Source organism: Berghia stephanieae, chromosome 5, assembly GCF_034508935.2.
Source record: "Berghia stephanieae isolate SIO BIC M18660-M18661 chromosome 5, UCSD_Bste_1.3, whole genome shotgun sequence".
In the NCBI taxonomy this organism is placed as follows: Eukaryota; Metazoa; Mollusca; class Gastropoda; order Nudibranchia; family Aeolidiidae; genus Berghia; species Berghia stephanieae.
This window is the reverse complement of record NC_088364.1, coordinates 73,358,165-73,380,110: the sequence shown is the minus strand read 5'-3', so window position 1 is coordinate 73,380,110 and position 21,946 is coordinate 73,358,165. Positions and strand designations below refer to the sequence as shown.

Sequence of the window (21,946 nt, the reverse complement as noted above, 5' to 3'; positions counted from 1 at the left end):
CTAGCCAGCATGAAGAATAAAAAGTAATGGTTTTCTTTGTTTAGAACCAAGATGGTCTCCGTTGCCGGGCGACGTGACATCAGACTATTGAATCGTATTAATCTATATTTTATCACTATTGATATGGATATTAAATATCAAAAAGAACAGTAAACAAAGTATTCACCGAAAAGAGCCTCATTGTACTATAAATAGAATCCCCGACTCAATGGAGTCCTTCACCCCCGCACTCTCAACTTAAGAACTAAGTAGGAACCCTACTCAACTTGTATTGTGTGTGAAGTTAGCAAGTGCAGGGCGTTGGAAGTTAAGAGTTAAGTTGGATTTTTAAATTCAATTCTTCTAAAGTTGAATGTCGTACAATAATATTCACAGGAAATGATTTTGTTTGCCTGTCTGATGACTGTTGTCATTGTTTATCAAACCTTTTGAGCTTTTTTATATAGCGCAATATCCACTAAACGTGCTCAAAGCGCTTTACAAGGGGTCCCTGACCAACAGCAACACGTAACATGTAGAACGAGACATGACGCCTGTTAGGCGATATTACAAATTTTTTTTCTCGGACAGAGACAACGCTGTTAAAGGTCAGGTACTCATTTTACATCTGAGTACGCTGAGAGAATATGAGTAAAGAGTCTTTTTCAAGGACTCAACTATGCGCCGTGCGAGGTTCGAAACCAGGACCTTCCGATCCGAAAGCGAGTGTCATACCACAAGACCACATAGCCTCCCTGTTTTTATCTTTGGAAAGATTTCTTGAATCATTAAAAATTATTTCTGTAATTCAATCATGAATCATGTTGATTTAAAAAAAATTGAAAATTAATTCAGACACTTCTCCCCTCAAGAGAAAGTAGTGGTGAAAGACTTAGGTCCACGCAAACCAGTGAATTTTAACTTAGTTGCTACAGCACTGAGGAGACAGCGCCGATTTAATGATTACTTTAGTAGTAGTAGTATCGTTCGGCTACACTTCTATGTTCAAGGTATCAATCCAGGTTCGGAAGTCATCATCACATTTGTTGATGGTTTCAAATCTCCCTTCAAGTTTTGTCTCTGGGCAATCTAGGACGAGGTGGTTTGCATCTTGTGGTGCTTGGTTGCACTTTGTGCATGTTGGTGATTCTTGGAGCCCCCATTTGTACATGATGGCAGCTGTTCTTGTATGATTACTTTAAAACTGTTGAATGGATTACTACCAGTGAAATTCGTAAAACGCTTCGTTGTTTTTATCGTTTGATTTATGCACCATCGTATGATTTATGCATGCTCTAGTGGACAACAGGAGGATTCAGTGATATTAATGCGCACATCTTTCAGGCCCTGAAGAAACATTCTGAGTCAAAATGCCATGTCATGTCACAAAAGCTGTTAAATATAAACTTTTCAACATCGCAGACATAAGAAATCAGTTGGAAACAGGACATGCTGCGTCTGTGTTTGTTTGTGTATGTGTGTGTGTGTGTGTGTATGTGTGTGTGTGTGCAACAAAGGTCTGAATGAGTATAGATAGAACGAAGTTGACGTCACTCAAGTCTTTGTAAGTGTTTTTGCCATCCACGTTTATAAGTACTTCTCACTAAACTGTATTAAACAGACTATAAAAGTTCATGGTTACATATTGTTTTGTGTGTTGGTCCGTTATACTTCCGGATGGCAATGTTGTGAGCTTTTTAGCCAGGCACATTCTCATACTTTGGAGTCGATTCATTACTACAAAAAGGACACCAGACACATAACCTGTACTGTAGAAAATAGAAATTTGGTTCAATATGGTCCACTAGAGAAACAAATGAAATACTGTTGAGTGTATGGGGCAAGGATATTCTCTAGAATATGTGTGTTAATTAATATTTATTGTGTTTATTTCATCTATTCTTTTTATTTTTAAATCTCGGGGTCAAAATGGTTTCGTACAGCCCATATTAAATAGGCTTCAACTGTCGTGACGTCACTTCCCTCGTAATGACGCATAGTAACTTAGTAACTGGTTCTAAACTATCGGAACAATGGCGGACGCCCTTATGAAATATTTCTCCGACGAGCATAAAAGTGTATCCAGAGGAGAAAAACATTATAAATCTGATCATGTTTTGACTTTTATACATTCTGATCTCATGACATGTGAAAAGGTACTGATTTTCTTTGTTTAAAACCAAGCTGCTCGTTGTTGGGCGGAAGTGACATCAGACTATTGAATCTTATTATTGATACGAGCTTAGAATTATTGGCTAATGTAAAAATAAATTTAAAATATTTGTCACAGGTTGAAACTACGACTAACTTGAAAACATTTCTTAAAATAATGATAAGGATATGACCGGTTGTTTTGTTTATTCATCTTAACTACGTCACTACCACATTATCTCATTCATCTGTGGTGTTTCATTCATCCTGTTTTGTTGATAAAGGAGAAACCTGAAACGTTCATTTGTTATGTTTTTGTAATTAAATTGAAGCTTACATTCAATTTCACATTATTATCTATGATTTTTCCACAGAATGGCTGGACCTACCACTCCCTTGAGCTTCCATGTGGCTGTTGTCCTGACAGTGGCCGCAATAGCAATGATGGGAACTGCCATTGGAACAGTATACTGGCTTCAAGCCTCGTCATATAATGTGGACATTCGATTTGGTTTGTTTGAATTATGCGTTAAGGACACGTGCATGGAATACACTGAAACCGCAATGAGTGACTACCATCTAGGTAAGTTTATCTTGTTTTTATGTCTTAGTGGAAGTTGCAGGTGTCGTATTAGTTAGTGTTCAACCATCTAGGTAATTTTATATTGTATGTCTCAGTTGAAGTTGCTCGTGTTGTCGTATGAGTTAGTGTTCAACCATCTAGGTAAGTTAATCTTGTTTTTATGTCTCAGTGGAAGTTGCTGGTGTCGTATTAGTTAGTGTTCAACCATCTAGGTAATTTTATATTGTATGTCTCAGTTGAAGTTGCTCGTGTTGTCGTATGAGTTAGTGTTCAACCATCTAGGTAAGTTAATCTTGTTTTTATGTCTCAGTTGAAGTTGCTCGTGTTGTCGTATGAGTTAGTGTTCAACCATCTTGGTAAGTTAATCTTGTTATTATGTCTTAGTGGAAGTTGCTGGTGTTGTATTAGTAAGTGTTCAACCATCTAGGTAATTTTATATTGTATGTCTCAGTGGAAGTTGCTCGTGTTGTATTAGTTAGTGTTCAACCATCTAGGTAAGTTAATCTTGCTTTTATGTGTCTCAGTTGAAGTTGCTGGTCTTGTCGTATTAGTGTTCAACCATCTAGGTAATTTTATATTGTATGTCTCAGTTGAAGTTGCTGGTGTTGTCGTATTAGTTAGTGTTCAACCATCTAGGTAAGTTAATCTTGTTTTTATGTCTTAGTGGAAGTTGCTGGTGTCGTATTAGTTAGTGTTCAACCATCTAGGTAATTTTATATTGTATGTCTCAGTGGAAGTTGCTCGTGTTGTCGTATTAGTTAGTGTTCAACCATCTAGGTAATTTTATATTGTATGTCTCAGTGGAAGTTGCTCGTCTTGTCGTATTAGTTAGTGTTCACGCATAGTACCAATACTATAGGTTTGAACATTAAAAAAAAAAACTAAGCTAGGATAATTACACATTAACATAAACAGGCAATTTTTACTCCCGTTTTCTGACATAGACATTTTATTTTCAATCTGACCAGAAAACTTGTGCTACAAATATTAATCCATTAGGTTGCCCCTCTCCTACCCAGCCCCCTCCCCCTTGGTGGGATACAGGACGGTCACGAACCCTCCTCTCAGTCAGCTTCCTAAATTGTTAACTTGACAATCTTGCCTCTTTCATCTCTCTCTTTCATTCGATTGTCTTAATAATAATAATAATAATAATAATAATAATAATAATAATAATAATAATAATAATAATAATAATAATAATAATAATAATAATAATAATAGTAAGAATAATAATAATAATAATAATAATAATAATAATAATAATAATAATAATAATAATAATAATAATAATAATAATAATAATAATAATAATGTGAAATTGAATGTAACCTTTAATTCCATTACAAAAACAGATCAAATGAACGTTTCGGGTTTCCCCTTTATCAACAAAACAGGATGAATGAAGCACCACAGATGTTGGGGTTTTTTTTTGTACAAACGTGTTATAATTGACACAGTAAGATAAATGGATAATGGAAATATGATGTACCTATATATAAATAAGGATCGGTTTCACAGCCAGAGCCGCGCAACAAATACCAATCAATTTCTACGTCATTCTTAGAAACGAATGCAATGAATGCTAGGTCGATGGTCCACCCCACTATAGATAGTTCGAAGATGACGTCACTCTGGTCTTTGTTATTGTTTTTTGCCATCCGCGTTTGTGAGTAATGCTCACTGAACTGTATTAACCTGACTATAAACTTTCATGGATACACACAGTTTTGTGTGTTGGTCCGTTATACTTCCGGATAGCAATGTTATGAGCTTCTTAGCCAAGCGCATACTATCTATAGATAGTTCGAAGATGACGTCACTCTGGTCTTTGTTATTGTTTTTTGCCATCCGCGTTTGTGAGTAATGCTCACTGAACTGTATTAATCTGACTATATATGTTCAAGGTTACACACAGTTTTGTGTGTTGGTCCGTTATACTTCCGGATGGCAATGTTATGAGCTTCCTAGCCAAGTGCATACTATCTATACTATGATCATGAACCATTCATAATCTGTAGTCCCTGATTCCGCGGGATGATCGCTTTTCTTACTTATTTCATACAAGGTGATTTCATTCCATGCAGCTTTTATTTTTAATTTCAAGCTCCTTTTTCGCTGTGATTGGAACAGTTCGACTTATTAAGGCCTACCCACGTAACAAATCTCGCATAATAATCCATATTATGATAAATATTAGGTGAATCAGAAAAAAAGCAAACCAAAAAAAAACTCAAAAAAAAAAACAAAAAAAAAAAAAAACAACCAACCTTCAACCCCCCCCCCCCCCCAAATTTTATAAAACATAACTAAAAAAAAACCCAGAAAAGATCAAACTAAAAAAAAAAACACAAAACAATAACACATACCCCCCCCCCCCCCCCCAAGAAAAAAAAACAAAAGACACCAACAACAACAACAACAAAATCGATTTATTGAAGAAAAAAAATGCATATATATTCCTTGATCAGTGACAAAGAGAATGATGATATATCAGTGTCGTGGCCCTCCACACGTAGTGCGCAGTTCCAAAACGCCGTCCCGGACCTTTGGTTCGATTACGACGGCTCGGAGCGTGGCGACCCTTCCACAAGTCACGATCACGACCCAGTGGGCCATTCCATTCTTCTCGTCTATCATTTTCAATGAATTCAATGATGAATTGGATTCAGTAGTCTGATGTCACGCCGCCCGGCAACGGCGGCCATCTTGGTTCTAAACAAAGAAAATCATTACTTTTTATTCTTCATGCCGGCTAGAACTTTTCCTATGCCTTGTGATCAGAATGTGTAAAAGTCAAAACATGATCAAATTTATGTTGTTTTTTTTTTGTCCCTCTGGATACGCTTTTATGCTCGCCGGGGAAATATTTCATACGGGCGTCCGCCATTGTTCCGATAGTTTAGAGCCAGTGTTACTAAGTTACCATGCGTCATTAGGAAGGAAGTGACGTTACGACTGTTGAAGAGTATTCTATATATAGACCGAGACGTCATGACAACGTCGATGGTCACCACGCTTAAAAGAAAGGAGCGCGTGTCTGTGTCAGATAAGGAAATGTAATAGGATTCAATAGCCTGATGTCACGTCCGCCCAGCAACCAGCAGCTTGGTTCTAAACAAAGAAAATCGGTACTTTTTATTATTCATGCTGGCTAGAACGTTTTTACATGTCCATGTGATCAAAATGTATAAAAGTCAAATCATGATCAGATTTATAATGCTTTTCTCCTCTGGATACACTTGTATGCTCGTCGGAGAAGTATTTCATAAGGGTGTCAGACATTGTTCCGATAGTTTAGAACCAATTACTGTGTTACTATTCATCATTACGAGGGAAGTGATGTCACGACTGTTGAATTTATATCCTTGAGCACTTCTAACAACTCACTTTTTACTTTCGTTTGGTGAGCTTCGTCTCCCTTTGGGACATTTTCTTTTGGCCAGTTTTAGGCCTTTGACAAGGACAGCTATACTGAAAGGACAATCATATGGAATCTTCAGGCAACGCTAGTGGGGGCCAACAAAAAATATAGAAAATTTACACCAAAATAACAGCAGGGGCATTATATGGCAAGATCTACCTTTTTAGAGAGTGATTGTGAATTCTGGGTCCAAAAAAATATTTAATGATTATTATTATCAGCAGTGAATAGGAGTAGCGAAGAAACGGAAAGGATGAGTAGTTAGATATTCTAAAAACTGACCTTATAGTGATTGATTCAGGATGATTTCTCTAGAAGCTTGATTAATGAATGTACATAATGTAATGTGATTATGAGGAAGAGGATGAACAATTAGATGAAGGGGAAAGGAGATGTACAATATCAACAAAGGGAGGTAATCTGCGGAGGATGATCCCAAGAAAAATATGAATACCGAAATATCTACTAAGGGATGCACTACATAGTAGTTGTAATTAGGATCTCTCGAATTTATTAATTTTTTGAACACTATTTCATCCCTATAAGGGACGATCGGTCTGCCAGGTAGAATTTTCATTGGAACACCTGCAGACCAATGTCTTTCACAAATAACAAATTTTGTCGGATGTGGCTCAATATCATCACGAGGAGGGATTTGTTTAACCATGTTTACCGGTCTGGTTCCTCTTTATAGGCAATCTGAACACACAACATTTGTTGGCTTTATTGTAGTTACCATTGTAATTCTCAACACCACAATTTTCCCCATCTTGAATTTGCTAACAAATCACGTCCATGAACATCAGACCCACAAGAGGCAAAAGTTCATGTGAGGAAAAACATTCAGAGTGCTGGTTCATTCAATATAGTCAATGGAGTAGCATCAAATTCATAGTTCCATTCCATTCCATATTCATAGAGTTAATTAATAAAGTAACATATCAGATCAATATATATTCAGAGTACAATAGTCGGATTTTTAATAAGGGGCGCGTCTTTTTCTTCTTTTTCTCAGCTATCTGTTCACGATGTACAACTGCAAAAATTTGTATGAAACTCTGGATCATTTTGTCTTAATAAAAATGTTTTATCACGACTTAAAAAAAAAACAATAGGAAAGTATTTCGCTTATTACAGCTATATCAAAATCGATAACGGGTGAGGATCTGAACTCAAAAATGATTTATAGTGTCGAAATTGTGATTTTCCGCTTATCCGTTTTGAAAGAATTTCTTAAAATGGAATGTTCAGTTAATTGAAACTTATATGATGTTCGTACAGAATCTGAATATGAAGGAACGACAGACAAGTTTACATTTTATAACAATCAATATACGTGTTTGATGAATACAAATAAAAGTGAACATTAAGCACTTCCAACATTATTTTGAGTTCAAAGTTTTGAGAAATAGCTTGGTTTTTATGCCAAAGAGGATTACATAAATTTAATGTTAGACCAGTCAAAAGTAGAAATTCATCAATTTATGATACAGTGTTTCCACATGATGTGCTTGTGTTCAACAACAACGTAACAACAATAACATGCAAAACTCAGAGTTGATTGTGAAATTCCAATTCCATAGATGTCCTCTTTAATGGCTTATCGATAGATACAACTAGACTTCTTTTCGCAGCTATACGAGAAAGGAACCGATAGAGATTCCGTATCATATCATATTGTTTAAGATCTTATAGGTTTAAAAGAAAACTTTAAATGCTGTGTGAATCGGTCATGCATAGATACAATTTTTCAAAGTTAAATATAAACATTCAATGTTAATTTGACAATTTTGAGTATTTAATCACTAGTTCAAATAAATTAAAACTAGAGATTCATATCAGTCTTCGGTAATTGCGACGTGATATAAATAAAAAGCAATAAATTATAAAGTCAAAATTGGAAGCAAACTACATAAGTTGTTACTGTATGTTAATGTGTTTTGCTTTTATTCGGAAAATAGTAATTTTTGTAATAGTATGATGTGAACTCATAACCACTAGCCGGAACTACTGTGTCACAAGATGTTTTTGAAAAACGATGAAGTCATCTCTTACTTTGTGGTGTAAAAATGTTTAAATATTTAGCAGTGTAAGATCTCTAATTGTATGACAGCGGTTTTAAAGTGGCTTTTTATAGGTCGTGAAGAAAAAATCTTTTTTTTTTGTGATATGGCATCACAATTCAATACGGGCCAAAATCTTGATTCAGTTAAGAGAAATTAATTCGGAGGTTAACACAAAGTTTTACAACTTTTGATAGAGGGACATCTTAGAAAAACTAGAAAAACATGCGCCATTTATAAAACATCTGACTACTATAGTTCATTCCTTACAGTACAGTCAATGAGTAGCATCAGAATCAGATCCATAGTTCCCTTCTATTGTCATAGAGTTGTTTAATAGTCTCATTTTAGATCAATGAGACAAAACTATATATTCAAACTACTAGTTCATTCCTTTCAGTCAATGGAGTAGATCAGATCCATAATTCCTTTCCATAGTCACAGAGATAATAGTAATAGAGTGAGTGAGTGTAACTGTAACTGTAACAGTTAGTAACAACAGTAACAACATCTCAGATCAATGAGGCAAAACTATATATTAAGAATAAGAGTCTTAGTTACTAGTCCCATACGATTGACAGTCATATCAGCAACACAGATCCATGTAATGGGCATAACTATATATTCAGTCAGAGTCCAAGTTCCATCATATATGAATATGATATATATGATATGGTAATATCAGACCCACTAACTAGCAACTTCTAGATAGTAAGAAATAGAAAGGACTGTTCAAGTTCAAGATATAAATATAAGATAAAGTTGTGAAGTTGACGTGACGAGCAAAGGGGCCCTCTAGACTTATACACTACTAAAACAATAAAGTCAATATTTGTCAGTTAACCATATAGAAAAAATATATAAATATAAAGCCGCAGGCCATAATTCATAATAAAATAAGGAACAGTAATCCGATTCGGATTCCGAATAAGGCGGAGTCTGATTCTGATTATCTGTGCTACTCGACAGAACAAGCACGACAATGGACCCAACTATCGTCTGCAGGAACTACAGTTGATAATTCTAAGCATGTCTTAAATAATTATTACGCAATTATTATTGGTACTTACCACTTTTCAAAGATTCTGGTTCGATAAATTAGCCATAGTTATTAAAAGGTATTGAAATCAGATTCGTACTTTCGATTTCAAAAAAGATAACAAACCCAATCACTCAGTTTGTAAGAGGGCGTCATAGAAAAATAGTTCATACTTTCCTGTGAAATTTTTGATAGTTCACTACTTTTTGTATATTTTCATATCATTCAAGACATAAGAAATATTATATAAAACTTATGGTCGCCAATTAACCAATTAATCATAAAGTACCGAAATTATAAGAACAGAATCAATTATTGCGCATTCAAGGAAATTGTACCAAGGCAGAAAAGCGGTAGTTTTGCTTGAAATCGTTATCCAACCAATGGCCCCCATTAGCGGGGGCTGAAAATCCAAGGGAAGCCTCCTTTCTAAAGCCCTCCTTGGCCTTTGATTAACGAAGGCCACGGTTGTACCGCAGCCATCGTTAACTTATAGATAGTATGCGCTTGGCTAAGAAGCTCATAACATTGCCATCCGGAAGTATAACGGACCAACACACAAAACTGTGTGTATCCATGAACGTTTATGGTCGGGTTAATACAGTTCAGTGAGCATTACTCATAAACGCGGATGGCAAAAGACAATGGAAAAGACCTGAGTGACGTCACCTTCGAACTATCTATAGCCTGACACAAAAACCCACTAAGGTTTTTGGACCGCCTAGTGAGTTGTCTTTAGTATTGGTCAAGGAAATAAGTGATCCCATTGGTTGAACTATTGAATAAATACAACTCACGACTTGTTTTCTTTTGTGGCCAAAGACTTGTCTTTTGACGTCATTTGTTGGTCAGTATGAGTTTACGAAGGCCACTGTTGTACCGTAGCCATTGTAAACTGGCGCTGACACTGACCAAAAAATGACGTCAAAAGACAAGTCTTTGGTTGCAAAAGAAAACAAATCGTGCGTTGTATTCAATAGTTCAAGCAATTGTATCTCTTGTTTTATTGAGTTCTACTAACGACAACTCACTAGACGCTAAACTGTAGGTCCTAGTAGTACCAGGCTATAGATAGTTCGAAGATGACGTCACTCAGGTCTTTGTTATTGTGTTTTGCCATCCGCGTTTATGAGTAATGCTCACTGAACTGTATTAATCTGACTATAAACGTTCATGGATACACACGGTTTTGTGTGTTGGTCCGTTATACTTCCGGATGGCAATGTTATGAGCTTCTTAGCCAAGCGCATACTATCTATAGATAGTATGCGCTTGACTAAGAAGTTCACAACATTGCCATCCGGATATATAACGGACCAACACACAAAACTATGTGTAACCATGAACTTTTATAGTCTGGATAATACCGTTTAGTGAGTATTACTCATAAATGCGGATGGCAAAAACCAATTGATTCAGAGAACGCTTGTACACATATTGATTAGAGAATAGGAGAATAGAATGAAGCAAAAGTTTTATGTAAAAATCATTTCTATTTACTAATGGCAATGTAAATTATATCAGAAAAGAAAGGACATTAATTAATGGTGCCATTAATAATAATAATAATAATAATAATAATAATAATAATAATAATAATAATAATAATAATAATAATAATAATATGATAATAATATATAATAATAATAATAATAATAATAATAATAATATGATAATAATATAATAATAATAATAATAATAATAATAATAATAATAATAATAATAATAATAATAATAATAATGATAATAATAATAATAATCATCATCATCCTCATAATCATAATAATGAAAATAATAATAATAATAATAATAATAATAATAATAATAATAATAATAATAATAATAATAATAATAATAATAATAATAATAATAATAATAATAATAATAATAATAATAATAATAATAATAATAATCAACACCACCATAATTATCATCATTACCACCATCATTATCACCACCATCATTATCATCATCATCATCATCACCACCACCACCACCACCATTATCATCATCATCATCATCACTACCACCACCATCAGCATAAAAAATATAGCTATCATCACCATCACCATTCTCATCATCATTGTAATCAAATTTACTCCTATCCCCAGGCAAGCTGGATGCGCCTAAAGGCTTGTGTATCACTGCAGTCGTCTTGTACTTTGTTGCCTTTGTAATCATGGGACATCTTGTGTTCATACAGAAAATGATAGTGACCTCAAAGAATCATGGATATTCTACTCTCGTTCTTCTGATTTTTGCAGGTGACATAATATAGATAGTTCGAAGATGACGTCACTCCGGTCTTTGCTATTGTTTTTTTTTTTTTTTTTGCCATCCGCGTTTATGAGTAATGCTCACTGAACTGTATTAACCTGACTATAAACGTTCATGGATACACACAGTTTTGTGTGTTGGTCCGTTATACTTCCGGATGGCAATGTTATGAGCTTCTTAGCCAAGCGCATACTACTATCTATAGCGTCAATATAGATAGTATGCGCTTGGCTGAGAAGCTCACAACATTGCCACCTGGAAGTATAACGGATCAACACACAAAACTATGTGTAACCTGAAAGGTTTACAATCTGGTTAATACAGTTTATTGAGAATTACCTATAAACGCAGATGGAAAAAAAAGAGCTGAGTGACGTCAAATTCATACTATCTATCGCGATATAAATGCCAAATCCCAAAAACTTGACGGCTTTTTTTTCTTTCATTTCTTGTGTACGGCTATGTGGTCTATATAGTGGTATGACACTCGCTTTCGGATCGGAAGATCTGGGTTCAAGCGTCGCTTGGCGCATAGAATACTTTTAAAAGGCTCTATACTCACATTCTCTCACTGTACTTAAATGTAAAATGAGTATATAGCTGTTAACAGCGTTGTCTCTCGTCATGCCACGCCCTACATGTTAAGTGTTGATGTAATGCATGGACCCTTTGTCTTGAGCACGTTGAGTGGATATTGCGCCTTATAAAAAGTTCAAGTTCAGAGCTCAAGATTTATTTTTTAAAGCCACTTCACAAGGAACTATTGGGTTTTGATCTTTGCCATTTTTAACCCTCTCCTTACCAACCATATGAAAATCGTCACGTTCGTTACGATACAACACAGCACTTTTATCATTCTGATTTCTTTTGTAAATCACACGATTTATAGAAAATTGTTTTATTATAGCTTTATTAAAAACGTGACACTGTGTTGTAGAGTTCATTTTGCTGATCAATGTTATGCACAGAATGTATTTGTTGCTTTTCTAATTGAGTAAGAACAACCTATTTTGTGTTGGGTGGGTGTGAAAATTTGGGGGATATTCTGAAAATGGCTGGTAAGGAGAGAGTTAACCCTCTCCTTACCTTTTCGACAATATGAACTCTATTACAGAATGTCAGGTTTTTATAGCTATAGTAAAAAGAAATGAAACCTGGATGAGAACAACGATGGTTGCTTTGTAACAATTGTGGCGATTTTCCTATAGGTGGTAAGGAGAAGGATAAACATTTTAAAAGTCATAATTTTCAAGAGATATAAATCATAGTCACTAAAGTGAACAATTTACTCACCGAAAGATTAAATAACTTTTTTCAAAATCCTTCAATGTAATCTGGCATCAACTTTCATTTTCAATAAGTTTTAATGACTTAAGAGATGCTCATGTTCTGAAAGTGGAGGCAAATTTCGTAATTATACGAATTTTTCGTTATAATAGACAGGTCTGATTTCATTTGATAAAACTTTAAACCCAATCTTATCGCCTAAATCCTGTCAGCACTGTACAATTTTAGGGCGGATAGACCCGGTCTAGTCCCATCTCCCAGTGCAAATTATATGACAATTAATTTGTAATGACTCTACCTCTATTTTTCAGGTATCCTCGCCTTTGGCGGTTCTGGCAAGTTTATGGACATACATGACTTTGAGGAACAAGTACAGTGGAAATACGGATATTCTTTATACCTTTCGTCGATTTCTGGGTTCGTTTCCATTGCGGCTGGGATATTCTCGGTTATTGCCTACCTCAATTTGTTCAATGCTCAAAACCCGTCCGGCGGTGTGGGTTTCCAGGTATAGTACTTCATTAATCAACTATTAAGTCTTCTTCTTCTTCTTATTATTATTATTATTATTATTATTATTATTATTATTATTATTATTATTATTATTATTATTATTATTATTATTATTATTATTATTATTATTATTATTATTATTTTCCTTCCTCTCCTCCTCCTCCTCTTCTTCCTCCTCCTCCTCCTCCTCCTCCTTCTTCTTCTTCTTCTTCTTCTTCTTCTTCTTCTTTTTCTCCTTCCTCTCCTCCTCCTACTTCTTCTTCTTCTTCTTCTTCTTCTTCTTCTTCTTCTTCTTCTTCTTCTTCTTCTTCTTCTTCTTCTTCTTCTTCTTCTTCTTCTTCTTCTTCTTCTTCTTCTTCTTCTTCTCTTCTTCTTTCTTCTTCTTCTTCTTCTTCTTCTTCTTCTTCTTCTTCTTCTTCTTCTTCTTCTTCTTCTTCTTCTTCTTCTTTCTTCTTCTCTCTTCTCTCTTCTTCTTCTTCTCTTCTTCTCTCTCTCTCTCCTCCTCCTCCTCCTCCTCCTCCTCCTCCTCCTCCTCCTCTCTTCCTTCTTTTCTCTCCTCCTCCTCCTCCTCCTCCCTCCTCCTCTCCTCCTCTCCTCCTCCTCTCCCTCCTCTCCTTCTCTCTTCCTCTCTCCTCTTCTTCTCCTTCTTCGTCACCATGTTCGCCCAATGATATGGCTATTCACTAAAATTCTCTTCAAATGGCTAATCGAGACAAGTCTTTGGATGAGTCTAATTTTTAAAAACCCAGTAGTGGTCAGCAGTCAACCTGATTCGTGAACTGCCAAACTGTTATAGAAAAAAAGAGCACAACTACCCCTTTCAACGAACGGTTATTAGCCTAGCTGCTTTCCATTATGCGGCTATGTGGTCTTGTGGTATGACACTCGCTTTTGAGTCAGAAGGTCCTGGGTTCGAGCCTCGTTCGGCGCATAGTTGAGTCCTTGGAAAAGGCTGTTTACACACATTCTCTCACCGTACTCAGGTGTAAAATGAGTACCTGGCCATTAGCAGCGTTGTCTCTGTCCGAAAAAAATTAATGGTAATATCGCCTAACAGGCGTCATGTCTCGTTCTCCTTGTCTCGCTTTCGGATCGGAAGGTCATGGGTTTGAGCCTCGCTCGGCGCATAGTTGCTGTTTGTCAGGGACTCTTTGTAAAGTGCTTTGAGCACATTGAGTGGATATTGCGCTATATAAAATCTCATGTTAAAGCTCAAGTGATGAAAAATAAATTATGTTGACAGCAAATTACAACGAATCGCGCAATGTATTAAATATTGGAAATTTTCTTTCATGATTGTTAGCGGCCCCTTAAATTAAATTTAAATTAAACTTTTATATAGCACAATATCCACTAAACGGGCTCAAAGCGCTTTACAAGGGGTCCCTGGCCACCAGCAACACATAACATGTAGGACGGGACATGACGCCTGTTAGCCGATATTATACTTTTTTTCGGACAGAGACAACGCTGTTAACGGCCAGGTACTCATTTTACACCTGAGTACGGTGAGAGGATGTGAGTAAAGAGCCTTTTCCAAGGACTCAACTATGCTCCGAGCGAGGCTCGAACCCAGGACCTTCCGATCCGAAAACGAGTGTCAAACCACATGACCACATAGCCTCTTACTATAGATAGTTCGAATATGACGTCACTCAGGTCTTTGTTATTGTTTTTTGCCATCCGCGTTCATGAGTAATGCTCACTGAACTGTTTTAACTCGACTATAAACGTTCGTGGATACACAAAGTTTTGTGTGTTGGACCGTTATACTTCCGGATGGCAATGTTATGAGCTTCTTAGCCAAGCGCATACTATGTATATTGGGTCTTAATTCGACATTCCCGAGTTTGAACCACAGTCTCCACGTTATCCTTAAATTGAAAATCAAATCCTTGTTTCCATTGTTCAACCGGAGACGGATGCGAAATAGGGTACGGAACTTTCCATTGGTGTTTTGAAACAACTCATAACAAGTAAGACGAAAGGTCAAGCCTCGCTTCAATTGCACGCTCACACACATACACACACACATACACACACACACGCACACACACATACACACACATACACACACATACACACACACACATACACACACATACACACACATACACACACATACACACACACACACACACCACCAATACACACATAACACACACACATACACACACATACACACACACATACACACACATACACACACACACATACACACATACACACACGCACACACACACACATACACACATACACACACACGCACACACACATACACACACACATACACACACACATACACACACACACACATACACACACACACACACATACACTCAAATATATGTGCGGCTATGTGGACTAGTGGAATGGCAATCGCTTTCGGATCGGAAGGTCCTGGGTTTGAGCCTCGCTCAGCGCATAGTTGAGTCATTGGAAAAGGCTCTTTACTCACATTCTCTCACCGTACTCAGGTGTAAAATGATTACCTGGCCGTTAACAGCGTTGTCTCTGTCCGAAAAAAAATTATAATATCGCCTAACAGGCGTCATGTCTTGTCCTAAATGTTAAGTGTTGCTGTTGGCCAGGAACCCACTGTAAAGTGCTTTGAGCACGTTTAGTGGATATTGCGCTATATAAAAGCTGAATTTAAAGCTCAATTTTATATATACATATATATATATATATATATATATATAATATATATAATACTACATACATACATACATACATACATACATACATACATACATACATACATACATACATACATACATACATACATACATACATACATACATACATACATACATACATTTTCACCAAAATTATAATGAAAATCTATTTTAATAATCTATATATTTTGTGTTTACTTGAAAAAGGCCAAAGGCCGAAACGTCATTTGTTTTGTGTTGTTCCCAGATTTACTCATCATCATCATCATCATCATCATTGCCTTTTTCACCCTGGGTCAGGGTATAGGCCACAGACAAACAGTTTCCATCCTTCTCTATCCTGAGCTAACTTTTTTATCTCATTCCAGGTCTTACCACTTCTCTCTATATCAGCTTCTTTAATTCTTCTCCATGTTCTTCGTGGCCTTCCCCTTGATCTTCTGTCCTGAGGGTTCCAGTCCAATACTTTCTTTGTTATAATTCGATTTACTCCCTTTATCTTTATCTCCTGTAAGGTATCATTACCATTTTAATTTCTAATAAAGATAACGCTGTTATATAAAATTCCCTTTATTCGTTCCAGAGGTGAAATTTATCTTTAGGGTCTATTCCAAGGAAAGACTGGAATAACCTAGGTGTCAGCCGCAGTGCAGCGCCGCAAATCTAGCTAGGGCGAGTTGACTTGCTAAAGAAGGCCACACAGGGCAGCGGCGGATGATCGAACTCGGTACCTTTCGGGTACGAAGCAAAGACCATACCGCTGAGCCACGTCGACTGTCCCATCGGTGGATACTCATTTTACACCACCTGAGCACAATGAGAAAATTTGAATAGAAACCTTTCCCTAGGATTCAGTTTTGTGGCGTCCCACACCTGGTCCTCGAACTAGGGACCTACAGGACAGAAACCTAGAGTCAAAACAGTAGACCACAAGGTCACATTAATTTCATCAACATTTAGATTACCCAGTATTTTTTAAATATGTAAGACTTATATACTTATATATTGTGCGGCTATGTGGTCTTGTGGTATGACACTCGCTTTCGGATCGGAAGGTCCTGTGTTCGATCCTCGCGCTCGGCGCATAGTTGTGTCCTTGGAAAAGGCTCTTTACTCACTTTCTCTCACCGTACTCAGGTGTAAAATGAGTGCCTGGCCGTTAACAGCGTTGTCTTTGTCCGAAAAATTGTAATATCGCCTAACAGGCGGCATGTCCTGTCCTACATGTTAAATGTTGCTGTTGACCAGGGACCCCTTGTAAAGCGCTTTGAGCACATTTAGTGGATATTGCGCTATATAAAGCTCAATTGAAAATTTAATTACTTACTTAATCCTCTTCGCTCGGGCCTTGGGGCACATAGTGCATCCACGAGACATCTCCATTTTTTGCGATCGGCTGCTTTTGCGGTGGCTGTATTCCAGGACAGGCCTGCTTCCTTTAATTCTTTCTCCATGGTCCTTCGCCGGGTTTCTTTGGGTCTTCCCCGATTTCTCTTCCCATCTGCTGTCCAGTACAGGGCTGTCTTGGGAAGTGACCCTTTTTCCATTCTGGCCACATGACCCAGCCAACGCCATCTTCTTCTTTTTATTTGGCTTTCAATGCTAGTGCAGTCAGCTTTCTTTAATAGATCCACTGTTTTTATTTTTGTAGGCCAAAATAAATAAAAAATTATTTTTAGACACTTGTTCTGAAAGGTTTCTTGTTTCTGTATTAAAGAGGATGTCATTTCCATCTTTCACTTCCATAAAGCAGTATATTTTCAGCTTTGTCTTTCTCATAATTAGCTTTGATTTCCAAAAGTTTTCAGCATGCCGAAAGCCTGGTTTGCCTTTTCAATTTTGTGATTGATATCGTGTTCTGCATTTCCGTCGTCTGTTATTTTGGATCCAAGGTAGGAAAACTCTGTTACCTCTTCAATTATATGTTCATCTATCCTAATTTCACTGCCATGTTTTGGATTCACCCTAATGTACACAGTCTTATCGAAATTTATTTTCAGTCCAATTTTCTAGGCGTTCTTGTGTAGTACGTTTAGTTTTTCTGATGCGTCTCTGTGTGTACTGGCAACTAAAGCGATATCATCTGCGTAGTCTATACCTTCCAGAAAGGATGTCAGTGTCCAGCGAATGCCTCTCTTCTTACCATCAATTGTATTTTTTCATGCGCCAGTCTAGTAACACTTATATAGGCCTAATTATTTATGTATTTGTTTATTTAATTATTATCATTTTCTTTTTAATGTTAAAATACATTTCACAGCCACCGCAGCAAGTAGCTCCAAGTATGGTCATGACGACAAACAGCTATGGCTATCCCCCGAACGTCGCAACAGTCCAGTATCACCCAGGGCCCAGCGTCATGGTGGCTCCAGCTAAAGGCTACGGTATGAACCAAGCAGCGATGGAATTTCAAAAAGCCCTCCAGCTTATTGAGACAGATACAATATAATTCCATGCAAAGGTCAACTTTCAAAAACAATTCAATTTACGGATGATGGTTTCTAGACCTTTCTAAAATGATGAATGTAATTATTATTATTATTATTATTATTATTATTATTATTATTATTATTATTATTATTATTATTATTATTATTATTATTATTATTATTATTATTATTATTATTTTAATATATAATTATAATTAATCTTTAACCTTCTTAAAATGAATTAGTCAAAAAGACACAATGTGAACATTTTCTTTGATCGGGAAGTAAATATGTGACCCACAGCCTCAAACTGGTATTATGCCGGGATCATAGATTTACAGGAGAGGACTCTAAACAAAATGGCCGCGGTCTTCTTTTCGTTTGGTGAAATACGACGACTTCCGCTATGCGCAGAGCCATTTCCATTTTAATCGTGTACTGTGTCTAAATCTCAAGTGTTTACCTTAGAGGCCTCTTAAATTTCTATAAAATTGGAATTCTTTGCGATTTTTGCAGTTATAAGGCTATTTCATTGATAATGCTTGACGTTAGGCTTGTGAAATTCGCACTACTTTTCCCTTTTAATCTTAATTTAACTTTCACCATCGTTTGAAAATTTAACTGAAATCAAAATATTTAACCTTAAGAATTATCATTGTGTTAAAGATATGACACAGCAAAATCTATTTTTAGTAAGAAAAAAAACCGGATGGGTGCAGGAGAAAAAAAATATCTTGACCTACCTCTTTTTTCATTTGTTTGTTATTAGAATGGATAACAGGGACGCCTCGTGATTAATTTGCCATTATGCTATTGATGTACGCGTTTAGGTAAAATACACATAACATCCGCCAGCCCAACACACAAAACTACGTATAACCTTAAGCGTTTATAGATAGTTCGAAGATGACGTCACTCATGTCTTTGTTATTGTTTTTGCCATCCGCGTTTATGAGTACTTCTCACTAAACTGTATTAACCAAACTATAAACCTTCAAGGTTACACACAGTTTTGTGTGTTGGCCAGTTTTACTTCCGTATGGCAATGTTGTGAACTTCTTAGCCAAGCGCATACTATCTATAGTCTGATTGATACCATTCAGTGAGAACTAAGCCTTACATTGGATGTCTAATACCAATAACAAAGAGCTGAGTGACGTCAATTTCGTTCTTCTTATAGTAACCCCCCCCCCCAAACAAAAGGGATTGAATTAAGCTTATATTATCATAGAGGAAATGCTACGACCGTCGCGAATAGCACATACGGTAGAGTCACGACCTCCCGGCCAGGCGGAGTTGTCGTACCAGTAAGGTCGTGGGTTCGAGCCCCCATCGCCTCCGCGAAGTTTTTATTCTCTGTTGTCTTCTGGCACTTTCCTACTCACTTCATTCCTTGGCTTCATGATAACAGTGCTATTGTCGATCAAAAATTGTCTTGCAACATTCGCTCTATGATAAGTAACATCACATTGGAAAGTAACATTACTAATAGTATTCTAGTATCAAAAGAAAGTTTAACATCTCATCTTTAAAATGATGTATACGAAAGCAAGATTTATAGCTTTGCGTTCACCAGCCAACTGAAAACGAAACTACAACTACAACATTTGCCGTATTCACTTCACTCATACGCCGGCTCAGGCAAGGGGCACAATGGCTGATATTTCATAACTTCGCGTTGAAATTGACAATTTTGGCTTTGTCAGCTACTTTGGGAGCAAATTATCTCTATTTAACTTAGAGTTGAGCTCAGGAAAAAAAAATACATATATTGTTTATAAAAAGATGTGTATTGTTAGAAAGTTACAGAGGTTGACTTGAATATTTATGAAAATACGGCATTCTGAAAACGGACAAAAGGTTGCTTTCAAAGAAGACCAAATTTTGGCGATTTTCTACAAATGTCGAAATAACTTATCTTTTTTAATTTTTAACCAATTTTAATAATTTTTATACCATTTTAATCAGGGAAAAAAGTTCTACCTATTGAATGCAACTTAAAGACAACAATTATATAATCTAAATTTGGGTTTTCTGTACCTATTACTGTAAAGGCGTTCTTTTCTCTCTCTCCGTATCTTTAGATCATTCTATTATTTATACACATTATACACAATATTTTATATAATTCTATATACCAATATTATATCATATACATATATATTTTTAATATGTGATTGTATAACTCCTGACGATGGCCGAGGGCCAAATTTTTTTTTGGTGTTTTTATATTAGTTTTTAAACATTTGGTAATTAAATAAACAAAACAAAAAACTATTGATATTCTACTTTTTAATATTCTAAATAAAAACACAACTTTTCAATGTATTTTGTTTCGTTTTTTTTTTTTTTTTTTGCCTAATGAGGATGAGAATAAACCAAAAAATAATGTTTGAACCTAAAACCTGATCAAAATTAAAAGCCGCTCTTGTATTATATTAGAGAGGTGGGCCTTTGGCCTACCAACCTCCGCTGAACGTCCAACTCGCCTTGAGCATGCATTCACGTAAAATATAAAGATTTAAAAAAAAAAAAAACCTACCTCTCTTTCAAAAACTAGCATCTTTCAACTTTCTGAGAAACATTTTGATTTTTCAGAACTTTAGTTCGTTAAAAAATACCGGCCAATCTGACCCGTTGAGTCGAATGAAAACGAAATTTTGTTGTTTACACGGTTCAAAGGAAATGCCGTAAATAAGCTTTCATGGACTTCCTGTGTTGTTTTACAGTGTCACGTGACCGTTTTGAGAATTTTGTCGTCTGCTACAAATAATTAGACCGGTGGGGGGTAGATATTTTCGTTGGAGCAGAAAAAAAATGAGTATTATTTCTTGTACTTGTAGAGAGGACTAGGGTCCAACAGCAGTCAAGTTGATTGAATGAAAGAAAAAAAGGTCTTTTTTTTATCCGCCGCCACCACCACCGTGAGAGTGGAGGGTGGGGGTGGGGTGGGGTGGGGGTGCATGAAGACGAAAGGGAGACGTGTCGCTTGGTGACCTTGGTGACGTAGAGCATAAGGATGCTGGCAGGTGTTCTTAACCCCTTAACAGCGAAGCTAATTTTTTGCTTTCAGATAATAGTTTGCTTTTATCTTTATTATTGTTAACGTAGAATACAGCGTTTCCACCAAGAGAGCAGTCAGACTCGGACTTCAATTGTCTATAATCGTTTTGCCGTTACTTGTCTTTTGATGAAAGATTTGGTGTTAGGTCAAAGATTGAATTTCGCCGCTAAAGGTTGAATTGCTACTGGGTTTGCTCTCCCCCCCCCCCCACCCCCACCCTCCTTTTTTTCTTCTTTTTTTTTCAACTTAGTATTATTGATTGCTATTTCCTTTTTTATGATTAGCAAGTGCCGTAGGAGTCTCACAGGATGCAGGAGTACTGCAATTAACCCTTTGCCAATGACACTGATTTTTTTTGTTTTCAAATAATAGTCTTCATTTATATTATTTTTTAACGCAGAATAAAAAACGTTTCCACCATAAGAGCAGTAAGAATATTGATAAAAAGCGCTTTGAGCA

General features: G+C 36.3%; 2 protein-coding genes across 2 annotated transcripts in view; both read left to right on the top strand.

Moving 5' to 3' along the window:
• Positions 1-18,588, top strand: part of LOC144973589 (uncharacterized) — a 20,774-nt gene extending 2,186 nt beyond the window's left edge. The window contains exons 2-5 of the mRNA XM_078916219.1: positions 2,505-2,713; positions 11,351-11,503; positions 13,115-13,311; positions 18,255-18,588. Of these exons, the coding sequence (XP_078772345.1) occupies positions 2,506-2,713; positions 11,351-11,503; positions 13,115-13,311; positions 18,255-18,443 (747 nt within the window). The 5' untranslated portion in view covers position 2,505 and the 3' untranslated portion in view covers positions 18,444-18,588. The remainder of the gene's footprint in view (positions 1-2,504; positions 2,714-11,350; positions 11,504-13,114; positions 13,312-18,254) is intronic.
• The window catches only part of LOC144973588 (zinc metalloproteinase nas-6-like), a 699,617-nt gene that overhangs the window by 629,550 nt on the left and 48,121 nt on the right, over positions 1-21,946 (top strand). The gene's annotated exons all lie outside the window — the stretch shown is intronic.